The 21,034-nt window shown below is 43.1% G+C and overlaps 2 protein-coding genes across 2 annotated transcripts; both read right to left on the reverse strand.

Moving 5' to 3' along the window:
* Positions 1-3,855: 3,855 nt before the first annotated feature.
* On the reverse strand, positions 3,856-5,873 carry LOC101174077 (olfactory receptor 4B13-like). Its single transcript, XM_023950950.2, has 2 exons — positions 5,758-5,873; positions 3,856-4,871 (listed from the first exon to the last, which is right to left on the reverse strand). Exons 1-2 carry the CDS (start codon positions 5,871-5,873, stop codon positions 3,941-3,943), a joined length of 1,047 nt encoding a protein of 348 aa, XP_023806718.1. The 3' UTR covers positions 3,856-3,940.
* A 13,592-nt stretch (positions 5,874-19,465) lies between these two features.
* On the reverse strand, positions 19,466-21,034 carry LOC101164193 (olfactory receptor 4B13-like). Its single transcript, XM_023950953.2, has one exon. It carries the CDS (start codon positions 20,387-20,389, stop codon positions 19,466-19,468), a length of 924 nt encoding a protein of 307 aa, XP_023806721.2. The 5' UTR covers positions 20,390-21,034.

Here is a 21,034-nt window from a genome sequence, read left to right on the forward strand (position 1 = left end):
AGCCTTCAACACTGTGATCCCGGACAAGCTGACACTGAAGCTTCACAACCAGGGACTCAACATCATCCACACTAATCCTGAGCACAGGAACACCACAGGGGTGTGTCCTCAGCCAGGCCCTCTTCACTCTCTGACTCCTCTTCACCCATGACTGCTCTGCTATTCATCCCACAAACATGGTTTTACAGTTTGCTGATGACACCACCGTAGTAGGTCTCATATCCAATGATGAGATCCACTACAGAAAGGAAGTCTAGCACCTAAAATGATGGTTTGCCGACAACAACCTCATCCTGAACACCACCAAGACCAAAGAGGTCATTGTATTTCACGAGGTCTAGGAAGGTGGTACACACCCCCTCCTTATTCATGGGGAGGAGGTTGAGCGTGTGAACCAGATCAAGTTCCTGGGGATCCACATCGCTGCACACGTCCCACCTGGTGAAGAAGGCTCAACAGAGACTCTTCTTCCTCAGGAAGCTGAAAAGGACTGGACATGTCATGATCTGATCAAGGCGGACCCAGATGCTGCAATACGGAAGAAAGAGGCAGGTAGGTGAAAGGTAAGTAAGAGGTTTTATTTTGAAGGGGCCAGCGGATCCAGGAGAGGGACGGGGCGTGGAGCTTGACGAGGAGTCTTTGGCCAACGGTGAGCACGGGAGTTTCACTGTGGCGTGACTAGTGTTCTTGACGGCGGCGAGAATGGAGTTCTTAGACAGCGACGTGGCTGGAGGTCTTGACGGTGGCGTGGCTAGAGTTCTTGAGGAGCGTAGAGGGTTTCAGCTTCTGCTCGAGGTGGATGTGGACTCAGGTTACTCTCGTGGAAAAACGGCAGACCTGAAGCACAGCAAAAACATGGTAAGCGAGGCAAAAACTTGGCATAGAGGGTCAGACGTGGCATGAGGTGAGGTAAGCACCATCAGGGTTTACGAACTGACGAAGAATGCTTGAGGTGGGTCTCCTTAAATGGCAGGTGCGTATATGAGGTGAGTAATAACAGCTGCAAGTCATGAGCAGAGCTGGGAGGGGGTGTCACGGCGTGTAGATGGATCCCAGAGCAGAGTCAGACTGGATGTGTCAGATAAGTGACGTTTATTAGCTTCACCACAGGAACAAAACCAAAGGAGGCAGACTGGGGGTGAAGGCAGGAGGCTAGGCCACAGACAGCGTTCACAGGAACAAGGGCGAGACCACATGGAAAGGAAAATAACCTGGCAGGTTGGAAGAGCCAGGGAGAGGCTTTTAAAGGACAGTGTAGATTGGGTGCAGGTGTGCAGAGACACCAGTCTAGAAGGCCACGCCTCCTGCCCCAGGCCACCCTGCAGAAGCACAAAGCAGACAAAACATAAGTACAAAAAACAACAACACAAAACCAAATAAAAGAAAACCCCTAACCATAACAGGGGGAGGAGTCTGACAAGCCACCATGACTGGACTCTCAAAACAACTTCTGGAGAACCTCTACAGAGCCACCATTGAGAGTATCCTCTGTCTGAGTGCTACAGTGTGGTACGGGAGCTGCACCGCTCAAGACAGGAAGGACTTGGCCAGGGTGGTGGAAACCACACAGGAGATTGTGGGAGGACCTTTCCCACAACTTGACTCAGTGTACGACAGCCGGGTCCGACGTAAGGCTGGTCGTATAGCTGCAGACCCGCCCACCCAGGACATCAACTGTTTGTACCCCTTCCCTCTGGAAAGAGGTACAGGAGCACAGAAATATTGTACATTAAAAGTTAAATTTACATCTATAGAAATGTATGTTTTTATATCTTATTCTTTATTATGTTACAGCTTTATCTTTATTGTGAAGTGAACTCATTTTTAATTCTCAGGACTTATTCTCCTGTGACATTTCTTTAGTTTACAGCTGCAGCGGCAAAGCTTCCTCCCCTGCAAACCCCTGTGAAAGAAATAGAATGTTCTTTGTGCAAACCTAGGAGTTTTTCAAAGAAGCAATAAATATGCCATGGACTACATTTCTACCATCTGGCTTGATGATTTTATCCTTGGGAAAGTGTTCAGGTTCGTGTTCTCATGTGGAGGTTGGAGCTGACCTTCGCCCTGGATGGCGGTAATGTAACTTTAGGTTATCCAGGATTGATTTACTCAGACCTGATGGGGATTCTTTTCATCGGTGAACCGAGTGCACCTTCCTATCTGGTCCGACGTCAGGGCGGAGCGAATCCAGAGGCTGATACTCCAGCTATTGGCCAGTGAGAGCAGGCGGGTTATCGGCTGATGAATCAGAGCGACCAGTGGAGGAGATTCGGCCGCCATCATGCTTCCGGAGGAGGAGTTTCAACACACATGTTAAAAAGACTGTTTTGAAAGTTTTCTATTGTTCTCAAGAATATCTACGAGTAATTCGCATGTAACTTATGCACCTGTAGGTCTTTTAACTTGAGAATCCAGATATCTGCAACAATGTGTTTTAATCTGTCTTAGAACTATTGTCAGGGCAATAAACTACGTGTATTTTTAATCCGGTTGAATCCTTGGTTTGCTTTAACTCTCTCGACTATTGAACACGCATGGATGGAAGGATCTGAAAAGCGAAAAAAGATTCTTTCCTACACATCAAATGCACACATTCACTTGTATTTTTAGTTTTAAACATTTTGTATTGGACTGAGTTGGACTGGATGGCTGTTGGGTCGCATTCTAAGTTTCAGAGTTCATTGAACACATTAAGCAGAGGTGCTGATTGGCCCTCAGTTCTGTTGGTCAGCCTGTTGTTGGGTGTGGACCAGTGGGGTTCAGCTATGGGCCGAATAAGGGAAATAGGAGGGCTGGTGCTCGAGTGGGGTAATATAAAGTTGGGGGGAGCGCTCTCAGCGGGAGAAATTGAGGAGCTGCTACAGTATGGCCTACAGTATCTAGAATAAAGAACCTTAATAGAGATTAAGTGTCCGTGCCTCAGTGTAGGAAAGGGACGCTACTACATTGTATGTCTCCCACGAAATTACATTTAAAAATATGTGGTGTTCATGGTTCTCTCGGCCAAAAAGGTTCCCGACCCATGACCTACACCATGATCAGTAGAATTGGTCTTTAAAAAAAGGGTGACATAACTACACACTTCTTTGACACACACGGACAGAGACGCATACACAGACACACCCTGCACACATCAGATTTAATTCCAATAACTGACACAGTATCTCACTGATCACAATTGTGACCTGTCATAAAACACTATCACACACATTTTCCAGGGGAATTTCAAAGAATTTTGATTGATTGTTTTGAAGGCATACTATTGACACATGCACAAAGAACAACACAGAAATTAATGTTCCAGTGCTGGGAGGAAATTATGACATTTGTCTAAATAAATCTAGCTTTTGAAAGTTTTGAAATCGAAAAAAAACTTGTTGATGTTTAGACTGCAAGTTAACCAAATTGGGAAAAAATCAACTTTGCTTATTTGTGTTGTCACTGTGAGAAAGAGGTGGTACATCCAAGTGTAAACCTAGTCATTTAAAAAAAAACATTCTGACTTCTAAAGTGTGTCTTTCTTTTAGGCATTAAACCAGTAAAATCATATGAAGGGCTAAAAATATGGTTCCTGTAATTTTGAATATACTTAAAATATATTTAGAATATACTAGAAACAACTTGACTTTACTAAGACAAGTTTATTGCACCTTTGCCCAACTCTTACTGGTGTAGCTTCAGCAACCCTGTGACCCCGAACAGGAATTCAGCAAGTTTAGAAAACAGATGGATGGATGGAGTATAGCTTAGCTATTTCTCTTTTAAATTTTTTCAAGCACATATGTCTAAAAATGTCTTTTGCACTAGTCCAAAGTCGTTGTGTCACAAAAGTCCCTTGTTGGAAAAAACAGAAGCCGCATCTCAAGTGCAAATCCCTGGTGGTTTGCTGTCATGAACCCCAAAGGGAGTACAGAACAGGACAAAGAAAAGGGTTTTCAAATCACGATGAACTGACACATCTAGAATTGCAGAATAGTTTCCTCAAGTGTTTATATATTTCTGTCATTTTCAGACCATAAATGATTGGATTACAAAGAGGAGTATACATAATCAGTTGCAATGTCATTATAAATCGAGCAGTTTTTGAAAGGTTTGACTCTACCCGAACTATAGTTACATCATAAATGGCCAAACAAGAATAATTGATCAAAACCAGCAGGTGAGGTAAACAGGTCTGAGCTGCTTTACCTCTAACTTTTCTACTACTTTTATAAACCACTATGAGGATTTTTGTATATGTGAAAATGATGAACAACATGGGAAGAATAACAACATTGAATAGAATAATGAAACCAGATATCATCGGTTCGCCTAAACCTGCACAGAAAAGATCATTTAAAGAACTGTTGCAGAAAATACCTGTTAATTTAAAGCTGCAAAGCTCTTTCTTTGAATTTTGAATGGCAGGAACAACAAGGTGACAAACAGGTACACCCCAGGCCAGTCCCACAAAAACTACTGCCTTGATTTTTTTCATAATGATTGCATATTGCAGAGGTTTACATATGGACACGTATCTGTCATAAGACATGACAGCCAGCAGAAAGAATTCTGAACCACCAAATGAGTAAAAAAATATCCTCTGAAGAAGACAGGCTTGAAAAGAGATGACCTGCTCATTAGATAAAAAGTCTGCCAAAAGTTTGGGGTAGATGTTTGTGCTGAAAAGAACAGAGTTGATCAATAGTGATGCAATGAAAATGTACATAGGCTCATGAAGGTTCTTGTGAATCACAATCAGAGAAATTATTGTACAATTGCTGCAGACAATCAAAATATAAAAAGTTAACATCATAAAGAAATAAAAATACCTGTACTTTTCTATCTCCACTAAACCATCAAGACTTATGTATGTTACATTCATATCAGTACTTAAAAATCTTTTCAAAGAGACAGTTAAGAATGAAGCAAACTATAATGAAGCAAGACATGTAAAAGACCTAAGCCCTAAGCTTTACAAAGAGCTACCTGTGGACTTTGTTGCTTCTTAAACTGCTATTTGTTTATGTCAGAGCAACTATTTAACAGTTCTGTGTTAAACTCTAAGGGTCTCATTAACCCTTCTGTGATGGAAATGTCCCAATGTAAACAACATTATCAGAGCACCAGGATGACATGGGGAAAAAAATGCCAGTTTAACAAATGTGTTGGGGATCTTTTCCAGCAGTGGTCCCAAACTATTTTAGGCAATGGACCAGTTTAATGTCAAAGGCTGGAGTGGGCGTCCAACCTGTTTGTGTTTCATCTTCCAGTTTCCTTTGACTTTAAAGGTAAAGTTTATCTTCTTGTTATGTAAAATATCTGCAGCTACTCTAAACTTTATTTATAGACTAGATTTTATGTAGCAACCATTAAAATGAGATAGGGATTTTCCCTTAAACCATGTCTGTATAAGCTGAAACCAAAAAAATAAGATGCAAACCTCAGATTGTTGTGACTTTTAAGCTGCAACAGATAAAAAAACAGTTATTAAAACTGGTAATTTCTAAATATTATTGCGAATGTGCATCCACCATTTGTGCAACTTTATTAGCAGCATCCACATTACATTAGACAGGCAGTTGCTGAATATTTTTCATTACTATTATGGCCTTTCTTTAGTGCCTTTCCACTCTTCTTCCTCTTCATTGCCCCCTCACCCCACCCTTACTATTCTTTGTCACTTCCTGCTTCACAACAGTCACATCTTTTATTCAGTCACATCTGTAACCTTGAGAAGGTGGCAACACAGTGACGAAATCTAAGGCCATGTGAGACCATGGGCGTTCGGCGATGGGCAGTGGGTGGAGAAGACCGGCTGGAGGTAAATTGGAGGACTTGGATCTGGCACACACCGTACAGGCGGCGACGAACTCCCTAACGTCCTGCTCCATGGTAGGCCAGAAAAATCTGCGTTTTATGAGGTTAAGAGTTCTTTGGACCCCCCATGGCAGGAAACCCGGGAAGTGTGCCCCCACACCAGGACGTCGGAACGGATTGAGGAGGGAACGTCTAGAGTGTTAGCTGGGGGAGGAGGATGGTCAGGTCCCTCTTTTTGGGCCTGCTGAACCCGAGTCTCAATATCCCAGGTGAGATTACCGATGACTCAAGTGGGTGAAATGATGGGAGCGGCTTCCTGTTGGTCGTGAGTGTTATATATGCAAGAGAGGGCATCGGCCTTGATACGACTTCCTGGGCGGTAGGTGATGGTGAAAGTAAACCGATCGAAGAAAAGGCACCAACGGGCCTGACGAGAATTTAGGCTTTTAGCAGTGTGTAGGTAAGCGAGATTCCTATGGTCGGTCCAAACTATAAAAGGCTGCTCAGCTCCCTCAAGCCAATGACGCCACTACTCTAACGCGAGTTTTATGGCAAGGAGTTCGTGGTTACCCACGTCATTACTTCGTTCCGCGGGAGAAAGTTTACACGAAAAAAAGGCACATGGATTGAGTTTGCCAGTGGTGTCTTCACGTTGGGATAGGACGGCTCCCACCCCAGAATCAGAGGCATCAACTTCAACGATGAACTGACGTTGCGGGTTGGGCTGTATGAAAAATGGGGGCGGTGGCAAACATTTTCTTAAGATTATCAAAAGCAGTTTGAGCCTCTGGACTCCAAATAAACGGTTGGTTGACAGAAGTGAGTCTGGTAAGGGGGGCAGCGAGACTGCCATAGTTCCGAATGAACCTACGATAAAAATTGGCGAAACCGAGAAAACTGCTTACGAGTACTGGGAGTCTCCCAGTTGGTGACCACGGAAACCTTAGCCGGATCAGGACAGATGTTGCCAGCTTCAATAATGAAACCGAGAAAGGAGACAGTGGAGACGTGAAATTTGCATTTCTCTGCCTTTACAAAGAGTTGATTTTCAAGGAGACGTTCGAGAACCTGACGTACATGAAGCAGAGCTGCTTAAAAGCCTATTCTTTGAGCTACATGAAGCCAGTGCAGAGACCTGAGCCCAGGACTGATGTGATGGTACTTCCTGGTTCTAGTCAGGACTCCAGCAGCAGCGTTATGGATGTACTGAAGCTGTTTTACAGCTGGTTCGGGGAGGCCAGTGAGCAGTAATCTAACCTACTGGAGACAAATGCATGAATAAGTATCTCCAGGTCTGGCTTTGACACTATATATTTGATTTTGGCAATGATGGTAAAATGCTGCTGATGTTACTGACTTGATATGGCTTTTAAAGTTTAGGTCAGATTCAATTATGACCCTTAGGTTTCTGACTTGATTTGAAGGTTTTAGAGACAGATAGTGAAGATAACTGCTGACACTTTCTCTTTGTTTCTGTGGGCAAAAGACAATGACTTCCGTTTTGTCCGAGTTGAGCTGGATTAAGTTGTTTTGTGTCCAAGCACTGATCTTTTGGATGCACCAACTGAGAAAATCCACTTGCCCATATTCACCTGCTGTCAGTGACACAGATATCTGAAAACTGTCATAGTTTTGATAAGATATGTTAGCACTGCGAATTAACTGACCTAGTGGCAGCATGTGGAGGTTGAACAAAAGGGGTCCCAGGATTGATCCCTGGGGCACACCATAGTTCAAGGACATGCAGTCTGAGACACAACCCCCAATTTCAACAAAATAGTTCCCGTCTTCTAGATAGGACTTGAACTAAGGGCAGAGCCAGAAATTCCATCCCAGTCTTCGAGTCTGTGTAACAGGATCTCATGATCAACGGTGTCAAAAGCAGCGCTCAGGTCTAGCAGTATCAAGACAGTGACTTTGCCAGCGTCAGTGTTTAGGTGGATGTCATTAGTTACCTTGATAAGAGCAGTTTCTGTGCTATGACGGGGTCTAAAACCTGACTGGAAAACATCAAATAAACTGTTTATTAAGAGAAAGTCAATGAGCTGTTGGTAGACAACTATTTCAATGACTTTTCCAAAGAATGACAAGTTTGAGATGGATCTATAGTTCTTCAATACAGTAACGTCAAGATTGCTCTTCTTCAAGAGAGGTTTAATGAATGTAGTTTTTAAAGCTTCAATCTTGGCAATAACAGCAATGTTAATGTAACCTAACAGACTTTTTCTTCTTTTAGGCTATTTTCCGTCAAATACACAAGAACCTTGGAGAGCAGCTCCAGTGAAAGGTCCGGGCAGCTGACAAGTGTGTTTTTTTCTCACTATTGTTTTAGGAAACTCGACAAGAACTCCAGCCAGTTATGAAATATTGTCTATTTTTTTGTTGTTAGTTTCAGAACCCCGCACAATGAGGAGGTGACGGCAGCAGTGAAAGATGTGGAACCAAATTGGAGCTTCCACCAAGTTAGAAGTATGCACCTATATGAAGTTGGATTTACACTACTCACAGTAAGTTAAGGACACCGGGATACTCAATGTCAAGTATTTGGTGTTACTTTCTTTTCAGAGATTTTGGGGATAGGATGGCAACTGTACTAGTGTGATAGACACAGCTCATTTAGTGTTTCCATGTCTTAAGACCAAACACTAAGCCTACAATCGCACTGCAGGGCTTAATTCTCAATTCCAATTTTTTGAAAAAAATCAGATTTTTTTGCAAGTCCGTTCACATTTCCAATTAAATGCAAATTTGCATGCGCAGAATATTACTTAACGGTGAACAACGTTACCCGTTGTTTGCGGAAGTAGCTAACGTTAACAATGGATGTCAACAAAAGTGTTGTCAACAGCGGAGCTCTTGAACTAGTGTGCATATGCTGGGCGCGTGTGTGTAAGAGACAGGAGAAAGCGCGTGTTGCGAGGTAGGGAATGAGGGGATTAGTGGGAGCGCGCATTCATGTTGTGTGTTCTGGAAGAAGGAGAATGATAATAAAAGGTTTACCCCAGAATAAATGCTATTGACTGTTCATTAACCCGCTCTGGAGAATCTGAGGGTCCGAACAGGGAAGTGAACCCTGAAGGAGGATCCGCCTTCAGCCCTGAAGAAGCCGGTCTCCGCCGTGCTTCTGACCCCAGTCGGAAAGGGGGGAAAAAAGTAATTGCGGTTCAACAACACGGTAGGCCATTTCACTGGAAATTTTTTCAAAACCGCCCGGTTGCGATAAGAACCCTTGAGTTTGGCCTGAATAGAGCTGTCACCCCAAATATTAATCCAATCGGTGACCTCACTTCCCTTCCACTGATTGGTCTCAGCAGCATCGGCCGCCATGGTTGATGTTTATGTCCTCGCCTACTTCAATGCAGAAGTATGACGCTTGTAGCGTATCAAAGACGTACAGGTCGGATATATGTGGCCTGGCCGTTCAGACGGCGGGCGCATTTTGAAAAGATCGGATAGGTATCGGATTCAGGACCACATACCCAAGTGGCCTGGGTTGCATTTGAAAGGATCAGATCTGTGTCATTCAGACTGTCATGAAAAGATCAGATACAGTTCGCATGGGGAAAAGAAAAATTGGAATTGGGTCGTTTCAGCTGCACTGTGAACGCAGCCTAATATACAATAAACGATACACCTTGTATGGCATTGTTAATGGATAATTACGATAAGCCACTGTAACTGTCTGCATGGCACATTTTTTTTTTTTTTTTTAAACTTGTCCTGTACAACAGCTGGGCAGACAGATGAGAGCTGAGGGCCTCTTGTGTTGGACATATTTTACTTTAACAAGAGGGGTTATTAATCTTCAGACAAACCAAAGGTATGACTGAATAAACCCCTTTTGTAATTGAGGCCAAACTTTATTAATTTCAATCATGTTTGAAAATCATTGGTGTTGGACCGGATGGAAAAGGAAAGAGGGGAAGTTAGAGAGAGGGGGGGTAGGAGGGTGATAATAGGAGGGGAAGGGGGATAAGACCATGAAGCAGCATAAAGCAACAAGTTTACTGGTTGTTAATCATTATGGTAAGGTTCAAATGTAGTACAAAAAGGGCGGGGCCTGTCCACACACACACTCAAATGTTATAAACACACCTGCTAGCTGCAAAAATGTCCACATGTCGACATGTACACAAAACAGATAGTGTTCACACGCATACTTATGCCTTAAAACAACTAGTCATTCAATCATGCAAACTGTTAGTGCAAAGGTGAGCTAACACCTGTGCTCAGGTGAGTGTTTATGTTCTTCTAAAATGGATGGTGGAACGTGAAAAGAAGGAGGGAGAGTGCCCAGCCATCCCCACCCCAAGACCCCCACCGCAGCAGCAGCGGCAGCCGGAATCCCCCCAACGCCACACGGGAACCGGCAGGGAACAACCGCCGCCCGGGCGACCAAGCCCGCCACCCAGGCCAGCAGGACCGCCGCAAGGCCCCCAGAGCCAGAGAGCAGGGAGGCACGGAGGGAAAGAGAGCGCCAGCCCAACCAGGAGAGCAGCCCCCCCGCCGCGCCGGAAGTTCCAGGCATCCCCACGCCCCAACCCCAGGTACGAGCCAGGACCCCCCAAGAGAGACCCGCTCCGCACTTCAGGCAGCCATCCGCCCGGCCCACGGTTGGTCCAGGGAGGAGCAAGGCAGGGGCCCGCCGCCCAAGCCCAGGAGGGGGGAACCCCGGGGAAAAAAGAGGGCCCACAAGGGGTGTTGTAAATATGGCCCGACCAGGCTCGGCCACAGTTGGAAATTTGGCGGGGCCCAGCGCTCAGGAGCAAGGACCAGAACCCACCCCCCTGGGACACGAACACCCCCGGCTCAGATGTAATGTGAACCCCCCCACCGCGCGGAGAGAGCACCGCTGGGCCCAGGAAGCCGGCACCCCGGGGACACGGCCGCCGTCGCAAAGGGGCCCGTACCCCCCACCAGGGAAGAGGTAGGGGACAGATGGTCCTAGGTCCCACCTTCCTTGCAAAATGTGTGTGCGTGTATGTGTGTTTGAGAGGGTGTGTGTGTGCATGTGTGTGTGTTTATGTTGGGATGTATATATTGAGGGGGGAGGGGTGTGTGTACTAAGGGGGGTGCGGTTAAAATTGGCGGGTAGGGTGCCAGGAGGACATCTGCTGCTTGCTGGCAGTGATGTCCAAGCACCGCCCCTACCAAGGGCCCTACATGTCTAAGGTGCAAATAAAACCGAAAGAAGGGGGGGCCCACTCCATACGGCAACCATACGAGGGGGGCCACTGCCTAGTAACCCCCCCCCAAGGCTCATCGCAGGCTAAGCCCCCCACCCCCTCACCCTAATATGAGGTTATGTGAGGAAGGGGGTAAGTTGGGGACAGCTGGTAGACTGTCCCCCGGTGGTCAAACAGCTGCCCCCCCCCCCGCCCCCCCAGCAAGGGGGCCAGGCCCACCCAGCCCAGGGGACCCACCCCCGGAGGCGCCGACACCCCAGGCCCAGCACCACCCACCCCACACAGAGAGAGAGGAGCCTGGCACATGGCACATTTTGAACATTCCACTTTGGAAACATGTTAGTAATATGTTGACCTCATCTTCTATACAATTCATATTTCCACCGACTAGGAGCTGGTAATCGAGCTATTTACAGTCTCAAGCGCAACGAGAGAATGGAGATGGAAGCAAGGGGGAGGTCAAAAGGAGGACCAGTCAGCAAGATCGAGTGAGTTGTCCTATTTGTGACCTATTTGTGATTCATTTACTCAGCTTATTGCATGGTCTAGTTCAGGGGTGCTCATTAAGTTGATCGCGATCGACCGGTCGATCTTCAAGGACATGAGGGTAGATCGCTGGACAGAAAAGAAAAAAAAAATTAAAAATAAAAGTACTTCTGAAAACATCCACCAGCCAATCAAAATCGTCACAGAGATGTATGGGACTTGATTGACATGCAGAATCGGACATCTTCTGAAGCATACGTCGCTGCAGACGTGTGTTTACAAACAGTGAGGGCATACTCTCTGTCATCAGAGAGTTGCTCTCTGCCCCGCGTCACGTCAAGTTGCCGGCAAAAGACCGCTTCGCACAAGCGGAGTGTTTATTGAAGCCGCCCCGCGTGTCTCCTCCTGCTATCAGCTCTGCAGTTCTCGCCTGATAAATACGAGCTCATAAGGAAGCTGTTATCTCCGAGGCAAGCGCTTCGTACGGAGCCAACAGCGCCTTTGAAACGCCATGATGCTCCCCCCATTGCACGGTTTACAGCAGAGCATGACATACGATGGTTGCTGCTTTCTGTCTTTGTAATAAAACGCCTCATCTGTTAATACAAAAGTATCTTTGTGTACTCTCACTGTGTAATTTTTAATCATCAGTACATAAACAATAATGTTACCAATAAACATAACTAACAAATATTTACTAATAGTATTATATATATATATTTATAGATACAGCGAGGAAAATAAGTATTGAACACGTCAACATTTCTCTCAAAAAACATATTTCTAATCGAGCTATTGAGACAAAATTTTCACCAGATGTCGGCATCAACCCAAGTAATGCACACATAGAAAGAAATCCAAACATTTATGTCCATAAATGAAGTTATGTGTAATAAAGTGAAATGGCACAGGGAATAAGTATTGAACACATGAAGAAAAGGAGGGGTAAAAAGGTCTGGCAAGCCAAGAAAGTAGCTGGAGTTTGTTATTCAGAAGGTTAACCTGCCACCTATCAGTGCAAAGTAATATCAGCTGGTATAGTCCTGATTGATGCCTTTTAAAAAGGTTTCTCACCAGCAAGTTGTTAGACAAGAAGCATTGCATGATGGGTAAAAGCAAAGAGCTGTCCAAAGACCTACGCAACCTTATTGTTGCAAAACACACTGAAGGCAATGGTTACAGGCGCATTTCTAAACTTCTGAACGTTCCAGTGAGTACCATTGGGGCCATCATCCGGAAGTGGAAAGAATATGGCATTACCATAAACCTGCCACAGCCAGGTGCTCCTCGCAAGATTTCAGACAGAGGAGTCAGAACAATCATCAGAAGGGTTCTCCAACAGCCCAGGACCACTCGTGGAGAGCTTCAGAAAGACCTGGAATCAGCAGGTACCGTTGTTTCAAAGAAAACAACAAGTAATGCACTCAACTGCCATGGCCTCCATGCACGCACACCACACAAGACTCCATTTTTGAAGAAGAAGCATGTTGAAGCTCGTTTGGAGTTTGCGACACAACATTTGGATAAACCCATGACATTCTGGGAGAAGATACTCTGGTCAGATGAGACCAAAATTGAACTCTTCGGATGTCATAAGACACAACATGTTTGGAGGAAAAATGGCACCGTACATCCCCCCCAAAACACCATACCAACAGTCAAGTTTGGAGGTGGGAGCATCATGGCGTGGGGCTGTTTTTCAGCATGTGGTACTGGTAGACTTCATATCAAGGAATAATGACTGGAGAAAAGTATGGAGACATTCTTGATCAGAATCTGCTGTCATCTGCCAGGCTGCTGAAGATGAAAAGAGGGTGGATCTTTCAGCAAGACAACCATCCCAAGCACACAGCCAAGGTAACACTCAACTGGTTGAAGAAAAAGAAAAGAAAGCTGCTAGAATGGCCCAGTCAATCACCAGACTTGAATCCAATTGAAAATCTTTGGAAAGAACTGAAGATCCGGGTTCACAGAAGAGACCCCCGGAACCATGAAGATTTGAAGGCAGTTTGTGTGGATGAATGGGCCAAAATCACACCTGAGCAATGTATTCCACTGGTTTCTCCATACAGGAGGCGTCTTGAGGCTGGAATCACTAAGTATTAAATACATTTCAGTAAGCGTGTTCAATACTTATTCCCTGTGCCATTTCACTTTATTACACATAACTTCATTTATGGACCTAAATGTTTGGATTTCTTTCTGTGTGTGCATTACTTGGGTTGATGCCGACATCTGGTGAAAATTTCATGTCAATAACTCGATTAGAAATATGTTTTTTGAGAGAAATGTTGACGTGTTCAATACTTATTTTCCCCACTGTATGTTGCTTCTTCTAATTAAAAAAATATTGTGCTTTCCTGTTGGCCCATAGCTCTTCAAAAGATGGGTCAAAATTGTTGAGAAGATTCTCAATCAAGAGGACCTGACAAATATAAAAGGAGCCAATGCAAATGGAAAGTGACAAGGGGAAAACATTATTATTATGCCACGCCAAAGTGGCGCTCCACTCAGTTAACCAGGGTGCTGATAAAATTCCAAAAAGCTTTGGACAACTACCGGAAGAACAGAATTGAGCCCAAATCTACGCACATGAGACACTCAGCTGGCTTTACTGAAAGGAACCCACTGCTATCTGGCAGAAGAGACTGAGACTTAAAACAAGGGGTGCATTATTGTGTGTGGTGTTTTGCTTTCTTTTTAATAAAACATTTTTGAGTAATACAGGTTTTCTGTCACCTTTTATATATTATATACTTTTTTGAGATTCAATTCAATTTTATTTATATAGCCCAAATTCACAACAGTCGTCTCAGTTAGTTTAGGTTTTGTTACCCTGCTCTGCAGCGCCTTTGCTTAAGAATAAACCCCTTGCTCACCAGCCCCTCCCTACCTGACAGAATGGACCAGCCATACTTTTTCCTGGACCCAGAAGAGCGGGACATGCGTTTGCTGGAGACCTACTGCCTGGAAGCAGAGAGGACCAGGGCATACTGGGATTTTGAGCTACTGTTAGGTCAAAACTCACTTAATGCTCAGGGAAAAAAAGAAAAAGAAAAAGAAAAAAAAAGCGTGTGTATATGTAAATTAAAATGGTTGAAAAAAGGTAAATCAGGGTGGAAATTGAATATTTGGAAAGTGACTTATAAAATTTAAGAAAAATATTTAAAAAGAAAAATAAGATTCCAAAAATAGGTAAACTGCAAAAGGTGAGATTAATTAAAACCCCCGTCAGCGCGCCCGTGTGCGCATGGTGATTTAGGTGTCGTGCAAAAGCGGTGATCACTGATCTGACAGGTGAGCTGAAGGAAGCAGACGTTCGGGCCAACCGTCAGATTAAAGAAAAAATCCCACCAAGGCATCTAAAAAAAGTGGAGAGGCAGCCGGTAGGATGCAGAAGTGATCGGGGGTTGATCAGCTGTCAATCGTGTTATCAGTGCGCTTTAGACGTGAATTATTTGAAATGTATTTTTAATGTCTGTTTGATTAATTAATCACGGTGCATTGTTGTGTGAAATTTGATCATTTGAAATGTGATATTTTGTTATTTGAAATTAAAGTTGGGCTGCACGGTGGCGCAGTGGTTAGAGCTCTTGCCTCACAGCAAGAAGGCCTCCGGTTCAAGTCCCGGTGTGGGTACCGGATGTTCTCGGGTTGCCGGATGTTCTCGGGATCCTTCGACCAATGATGACGTCACACTATTTGATTGGCTGTAAGTTGCCACGACCAATGAGTTAACATCGCTAAGTTTTTTTAAAAACTTTATTGACAATTGCGGTATCATACATTAACAATGACATTAACGTTAACAACGAACAATAACAATGTAATGAATATTGCTTCGAAGATCAGTCACCATTGCCAAACATAACATATTAACATAGAAAATAAAGAATAGAGGGGAAAAAAAGAAACAATGACCATAACACACAAATAAATAAAAACGTAAGTAAAATAAAATAAAGGAACATAGAAAAATCAAAATAGTCTAATACTAGTTAAGTTAGGGGTACTCGTGAAGTTTGTATTTCTGAACAAAACTAAGCAATTTCAAGCCATTTTTTTTCATATAATGAAGTGATTGAAAGTAAAAACAGAGCTCTTTATTAAATGTTATAAAAAGTGGTTTGGTCTTCAAAACTTTACCTCACCAAGATGGCGGTGCTCTCCTCCCGTGAGGAACCACGTGATGTCTCCTCTAGTGATATATCTCATTGGAAGGACCCCAAAGGACCCCGAGAACATCCGGCAACCCGAGAACATCCGGTACCCACACCGGCTGGGGGACATGAAAAACCACATCAACGGGGAACATTTCTGTGTGGAGTTTGCATGTTCTCCCCGTGCATGCGTGGGTTCTCTCCGGGCTCTCCGGCTTCCTCCCACCATCCAAAAACATGCTTCATAGGTTAATTGGCAACTCTAAATTGTCCCAAGGTGTGAGTGTGAGAGTGAATGGGTGTGTGTTTGTGGACATTCTACCCTGCGACAGACTGGCAACCTGTCCAGGTTGTCCCCTGCCTTCGCCCACAAGTGGCCGGGATAGGCTCCGGCAGCCCCGTGACCCCGAAAGGGAAAAACGGTAGAAAATGAATGAAATTAAAGTATAGTTATTTGTAATTTAATTGTAAAACAGAATATATTTTCATAACCATTATTTCTGTTCAGGTTTTTCACCTTGCTTGGTTTCTACAACTACTCATTAACACTGGAAAAGGTCTCTGTCTAAAGTCAAATACAAATAAAGAAAAGAGACACGTTCATGGAGTTCTTGAGTCACGCACCCTATCCCTTCCCGGCTCCCAGGAGGATCCCCGATGCACCTCAGCCCAACCCTGACTTTACCATTCCAATCCTGGACTCCATGTCTGACCCGCCTGCCCTTTTGGCCATGTACTCGACTGACTCTGATGAGTGGCCTGACCCGCCAGCCGACTGCTGGCCAAACCCTGACTTTTCCATGCCGCTCCCAGTCTTCATGCCTCACCGGCCAGCTGACTTGATGTCCGACCCACCAGAGCTCGACAACTGGCCCGACCCACCAGCCGACTCCATGCATGGTCCCCTAGACCTGCCACATCTGCCTTGCTGGACAGCGCAGCCTCCCGGCCGTCCTTTAGACTCAACGTCGGCCTTGCTGGTGTGCCCAGCCCTGGACTCTGTTGCCTATCAAAGTTCGTCTCACGGGCCCCCTCCTTCTTGATTGACATTTGGAACCTCGGTGCGGTTCCTTGAGGGGGGGTTCTGTCATGGTTTGGGTTTCTTTGTATTAGCTTTTTGCTTCCATTATGTCACTGTCATGATTTGAGTTCTACTTCCTGTTTTAATTTGAAAGGTTTCCTGTTTTGTCATGCTTTTGAATTTTACTTCTTTGGTCCATATCTCTCCTGATCATTGTCACCTGTATCTTGTCAGTCCTGTCTGTGTTTAAGTCTTGTCTCTGCCTTCCCTCCATTAACGTCTCTTCCCTGACAGTCTTCTGCCATGTTTCCATGTATAGGCCACAGTTAGTTTTGGTTTTGTTACCCTGCTCTGCAACGCCTTTGGTTAAGAATAAACCCCTTGCCCTGGAACTGTGTGCCTCCCATCTCTGCATTTTGGGTCCTTCACGCTCACCAGCCCCTCCCAATCTGACACTCTCCAACTCAATTTACCTGGGGGCCACAGAAAGCAGGGCCTAGCTGAGGCAGGGCCGCAACTTCAACAGACACACGCAACTTGTGTCTGCGAGCCAATAAATTTGTATTGAACATATATAACACTACTAACTATACTCTTTTATTAACCATTTTCTGTAAAAAATGTACTTATAAAACTGTCATTCAAAGAAAGGAAAATACCAAACTAAAAAAAATCAATAAGTAAATATATCAGTAATATATTTCTGTTTTAGTTTTCTATATCTACTGTTTTCTAATCTAAACATCCTTATTAACACAGTTCAGTTGACACTGTTGAATTATAAATATTAAACACAAAAGAAGACTCCAATTCTACAGTTCGGTAACCTCCATCAATGGTTCTTCTGAACACGGCTTCTCTTGTCTACTTCTTACTGCTGGACACTTGGCAGCACTTCCTCCCATACGAATTACCTTTTTGTACAGGTCTTCTGTTTGTTTTGCGCTGTGGACAGCCTGGGACCAGCTGGTTATACAGTTGTGTGAATGACTAAAAATCATCGAATGCAAGTACATTTTCCCAGCTTCAGGTGACATTTCAATTGAATTGGTTAGTTCAAAAGGGGCCCAAGTCCAAGAGGATTGTTTTTCCAGGAAATGATTTTCATTGCATAGCTTAAAGGGAGGCTACACCAAATGATTAATACTTTACCCAGATTTAGCACCAGTTCATAGCTTACAAATGCAATAATATGAAGCACTTCACTTTTATCATTTCAGAGGGCTAGCAAACTAAAGTCTCTGGACTTGGGCCCTTCTTGAATTAAACAGGGGCGCTGCCAGGTTGGATAACTAGTGCTGCCATCTATGGTATGAAGCTAAACCCATGCAAGAGAGACCCAAGTCCAAGAATTTTTCTTTTATGCATTTTAAATGTCAAGCATAGACAATGCATTGCAAAGGACTTGGGACTTTTCTGCACATAATCAGATAATTTTTCCCTTGAAGACCATAGAACATATAATATCTTTATTTTGAAAAATTGTGGACTTGGGCCCCTTTTGAACTAACCGATTCAATTTGAAGTGCAGGAACATTTGCGAGATTGAATTTGATTTGATTTTGATTTCATTACAAAATTTGTCAATGTCATCTTTGAAAGAAAGTTGTGAATCCATGATACCCAAGATATTTATATTGACTGAAAATTTGTTTTCTCTACATACATTACATTTTCTCAATATATATGTTTCTCAACATACATAGAAACCTTTTCGACATTCATTAAAATGTACGTCAGGATCAGGTGATATTTTGTGTATTTCAGTGATGGTACATGCTTATAGTTTTAGAGATGTTTGACCGTAGAGAGCACTCCTGCAACCAAGTTGTGTCAGAGGACATTATTTTAGTGAGTTCAGTAGCTACTGTCTTTTGTGCAACCATGAACAAATAAAAAAAAAGGGTTGTGTGCATAAATCAAGCATTTAGCTTCATGAAAAAAATCTTTAATATTAAGACTAAATTAAAAGAACAAATAAAAGGGGACCTAATATTGACTCAGGAGGTTAGCCGACAGAGCCAGATCTGAAGGTGTTAATTGATGCAGATTGTGTTCAGTCATGGATATATAATTCAATCCGCCTCACAGCATTATAAGAGAAGTCTTAAGTGAGATTGGAAAGAATAACAGAGTGATATCTGTAACAGATGAAACATTTCCTCAGTTAGAGATTTGTGAGACTAATGTTTTCAGTTCCAATTTAATAACAAATGACTTTTGACATTTGACATCAGGTCAGAAAAAATATCTGAGCACTGTTTTTAGAGCGTATACTAATAACACCTTTACCTCCATTAAGGCCCTCAGTGCTCTACAGTAACATGCCCCAATAACAAGTTTACACACAAACACACACACTCACACTCACACTCACACTGACTGTAGATGCCATGCTAAGTGCAAATGAGCCGGAGCAATGTGAGGAACTGTGTGACACCAGACATGCAACCTTCAATTAGATGTTTGTCTCTCTCCTTTTGCACAACAGCTGCACCTCAGTCTGATTTAACTCTGCATTCACAGATCTTCATGACATAAGTAAGAAAAATACCAGAGCAGACCATTGTTTAAACTTTTTTATGCTTTTACAACAACAAACACCCAGACTGTTGTACATTTCTTACCAGGCCATTTGCTGCCAGGACAATTTATTGTAGCTTTAAGACAATTGAAATTAAAATCAAATGATACATTTAATCAACTGACATTATAGTGCATGTCAATGTGTAGAGTAAAGAAACATGGTCATAGGTTAGAAAGGGACTTCAATGATGGTTACTTTATATCTATCAGTTACAACCCAGGAACTATCACGAAGACGAGTAATATCTGGAAAAGCAGAACAACTTCTTCAAGTGTTTATAGATTTCTGTCATTTTTAGTCCATAAATGATTGGATTGCAAAGAGGATTGTACATGATCATCTGCAGTGTTATTATAAAGCGAGCAGTCTTTGAAAAATCTGACTCCAGCCTAATTATAATCATGTCATAAGTAATCAAACACGAATAGTTGATTAAAACCAGCAGGTGAGGTAAACAGGTCTGAGCAGCTTTTCTTCTGACTTCTCTACAGCTTTTATAAACCACTGTGAGGATCTTTACATATGTAAAAATTACAAAGAGCATGGGAAGAATAGCGATGTTAAACAGAGTAACTAAGCCAAATGTCAACAGAGCTTTAGAACCTGCACAGAAAAGATAATTTAAAGAATTGTTGCAGAAAATACCTTTCAATGTAAAGCTGCAAAGCTCTAAGTTTGCGTTCACAACAGTGAAAACAACAATATGACTAAAAGGTACAATCCAGGCCAATCCCAGTAAAACAAAAAGAATTGTTTTTCTCATAATGATCGCATATTGCAGAGGTTTACATATGGACACATATCTGTCAAAAGACATGGCTGCCAGCAGTAAGAATTCTGAACAACTGAATGAGTAAAACACAAAAATCTGAAAAAGACAGGCTTGATAAGAGATGACCTGTTTTGTGGCTAACAGGTCCGTTAAAAGTTTAGGGTAGATGTTTGTGCTGAAAAGAACAGAGTTGATCAATAGTCCTGCAATGAAAATGTACATAGGCTCATGAAGGTTCTTGTGAATCACAATCAGAGAAATTATGGTACAATTGCTGCAGACAATGAAAATATAAACAGGTAACATCATAAAGAAATAACAATACCTGTACTTTTCTATCTCCACAAAACCATTAAGACTTATGTATGTCACATTCATGTCAGTACTTAAGAATGATGATCAAAAAGAGTATTACTAATAACTATCAGACCGGTTATCAAATGGACATACGTTAGAAAATAAGCTTCAAGTGTCGCCTATTAAACTGTTTATGAAGACGCCTCTCTTACCCTCCAAGGGTCTCATTAACTCAGTAACTAAGTGTTACCATGAAAAGAATTTCCTTGAACGAATAAGTGACAAGCCTGGTTTTCTTTAAGGAAAAATATTTTCATTTGTTGTTTAGCAACTGTTGCTAGCTGGAACTTGTCCTTTCAGTCATGCCTCAACGCTTATGAAAAAAGGTCACAGTACAAAAGTAGATAACGAGTAAATTGAGAGCTTAAGCCAGATCTTTCATCTCCTTCTTTACCACAACAAACCAATTCTAAGACAGATTTACTGCAGACAGTGAAGTCATCAGTCTTTACGTCTCACACTCCATTTGCCCATCACTTGTTAAGATGAACCGGCAGCTGCTCTTCAGGCTAAGCAGATCATTCAATGATAGAAGGGTTGGTGGTCCCATCCATGCTCCCCCCAATCAACTGTCAATATATACATCCCAACATAAACACACACACATGCACACACACACCCTTTCAAACACACATACACGCACACACATTTTGCAAGGAAGGTGGG

The sequence above is a fragment of the Oryzias latipes genome, chromosome 21 (genome assembly GCF_053564925.1).
Source record: "Oryzias latipes strain Hd-rR chromosome 21, Olatipes_Hd-rR_3.1".
Lineage (NCBI taxonomy): Eukaryota > Metazoa > Chordata > Actinopteri > Beloniformes > Adrianichthyidae > Oryzias > Oryzias latipes.

What these genes read in the sequence shown, in the direction of transcription:
- LOC101164193 (XM_023950953.2), bottom strand. Translation starts at nt 20,389, where the DNA reads ATGAATGTGACATACATAAGTCTTAATGGTTTTGTGGAGATAGAAAAG.
- LOC101174077 (XM_023950950.2), bottom strand. Translation starts at nt 5,873, where the DNA reads ATGGAGCAGGACGTTAGGGAGTTCGTCGCCGCCTGTACGGTGTGTGCC. An exon ending in CCCATCGCCGAACGCCCATG is followed by an intron (nt 4,872 to 5,757) that starts GTCTCACATGGC and finishes AAGATTTTTAAG; the next exon opens with TACTGATATGAATGTAACAT.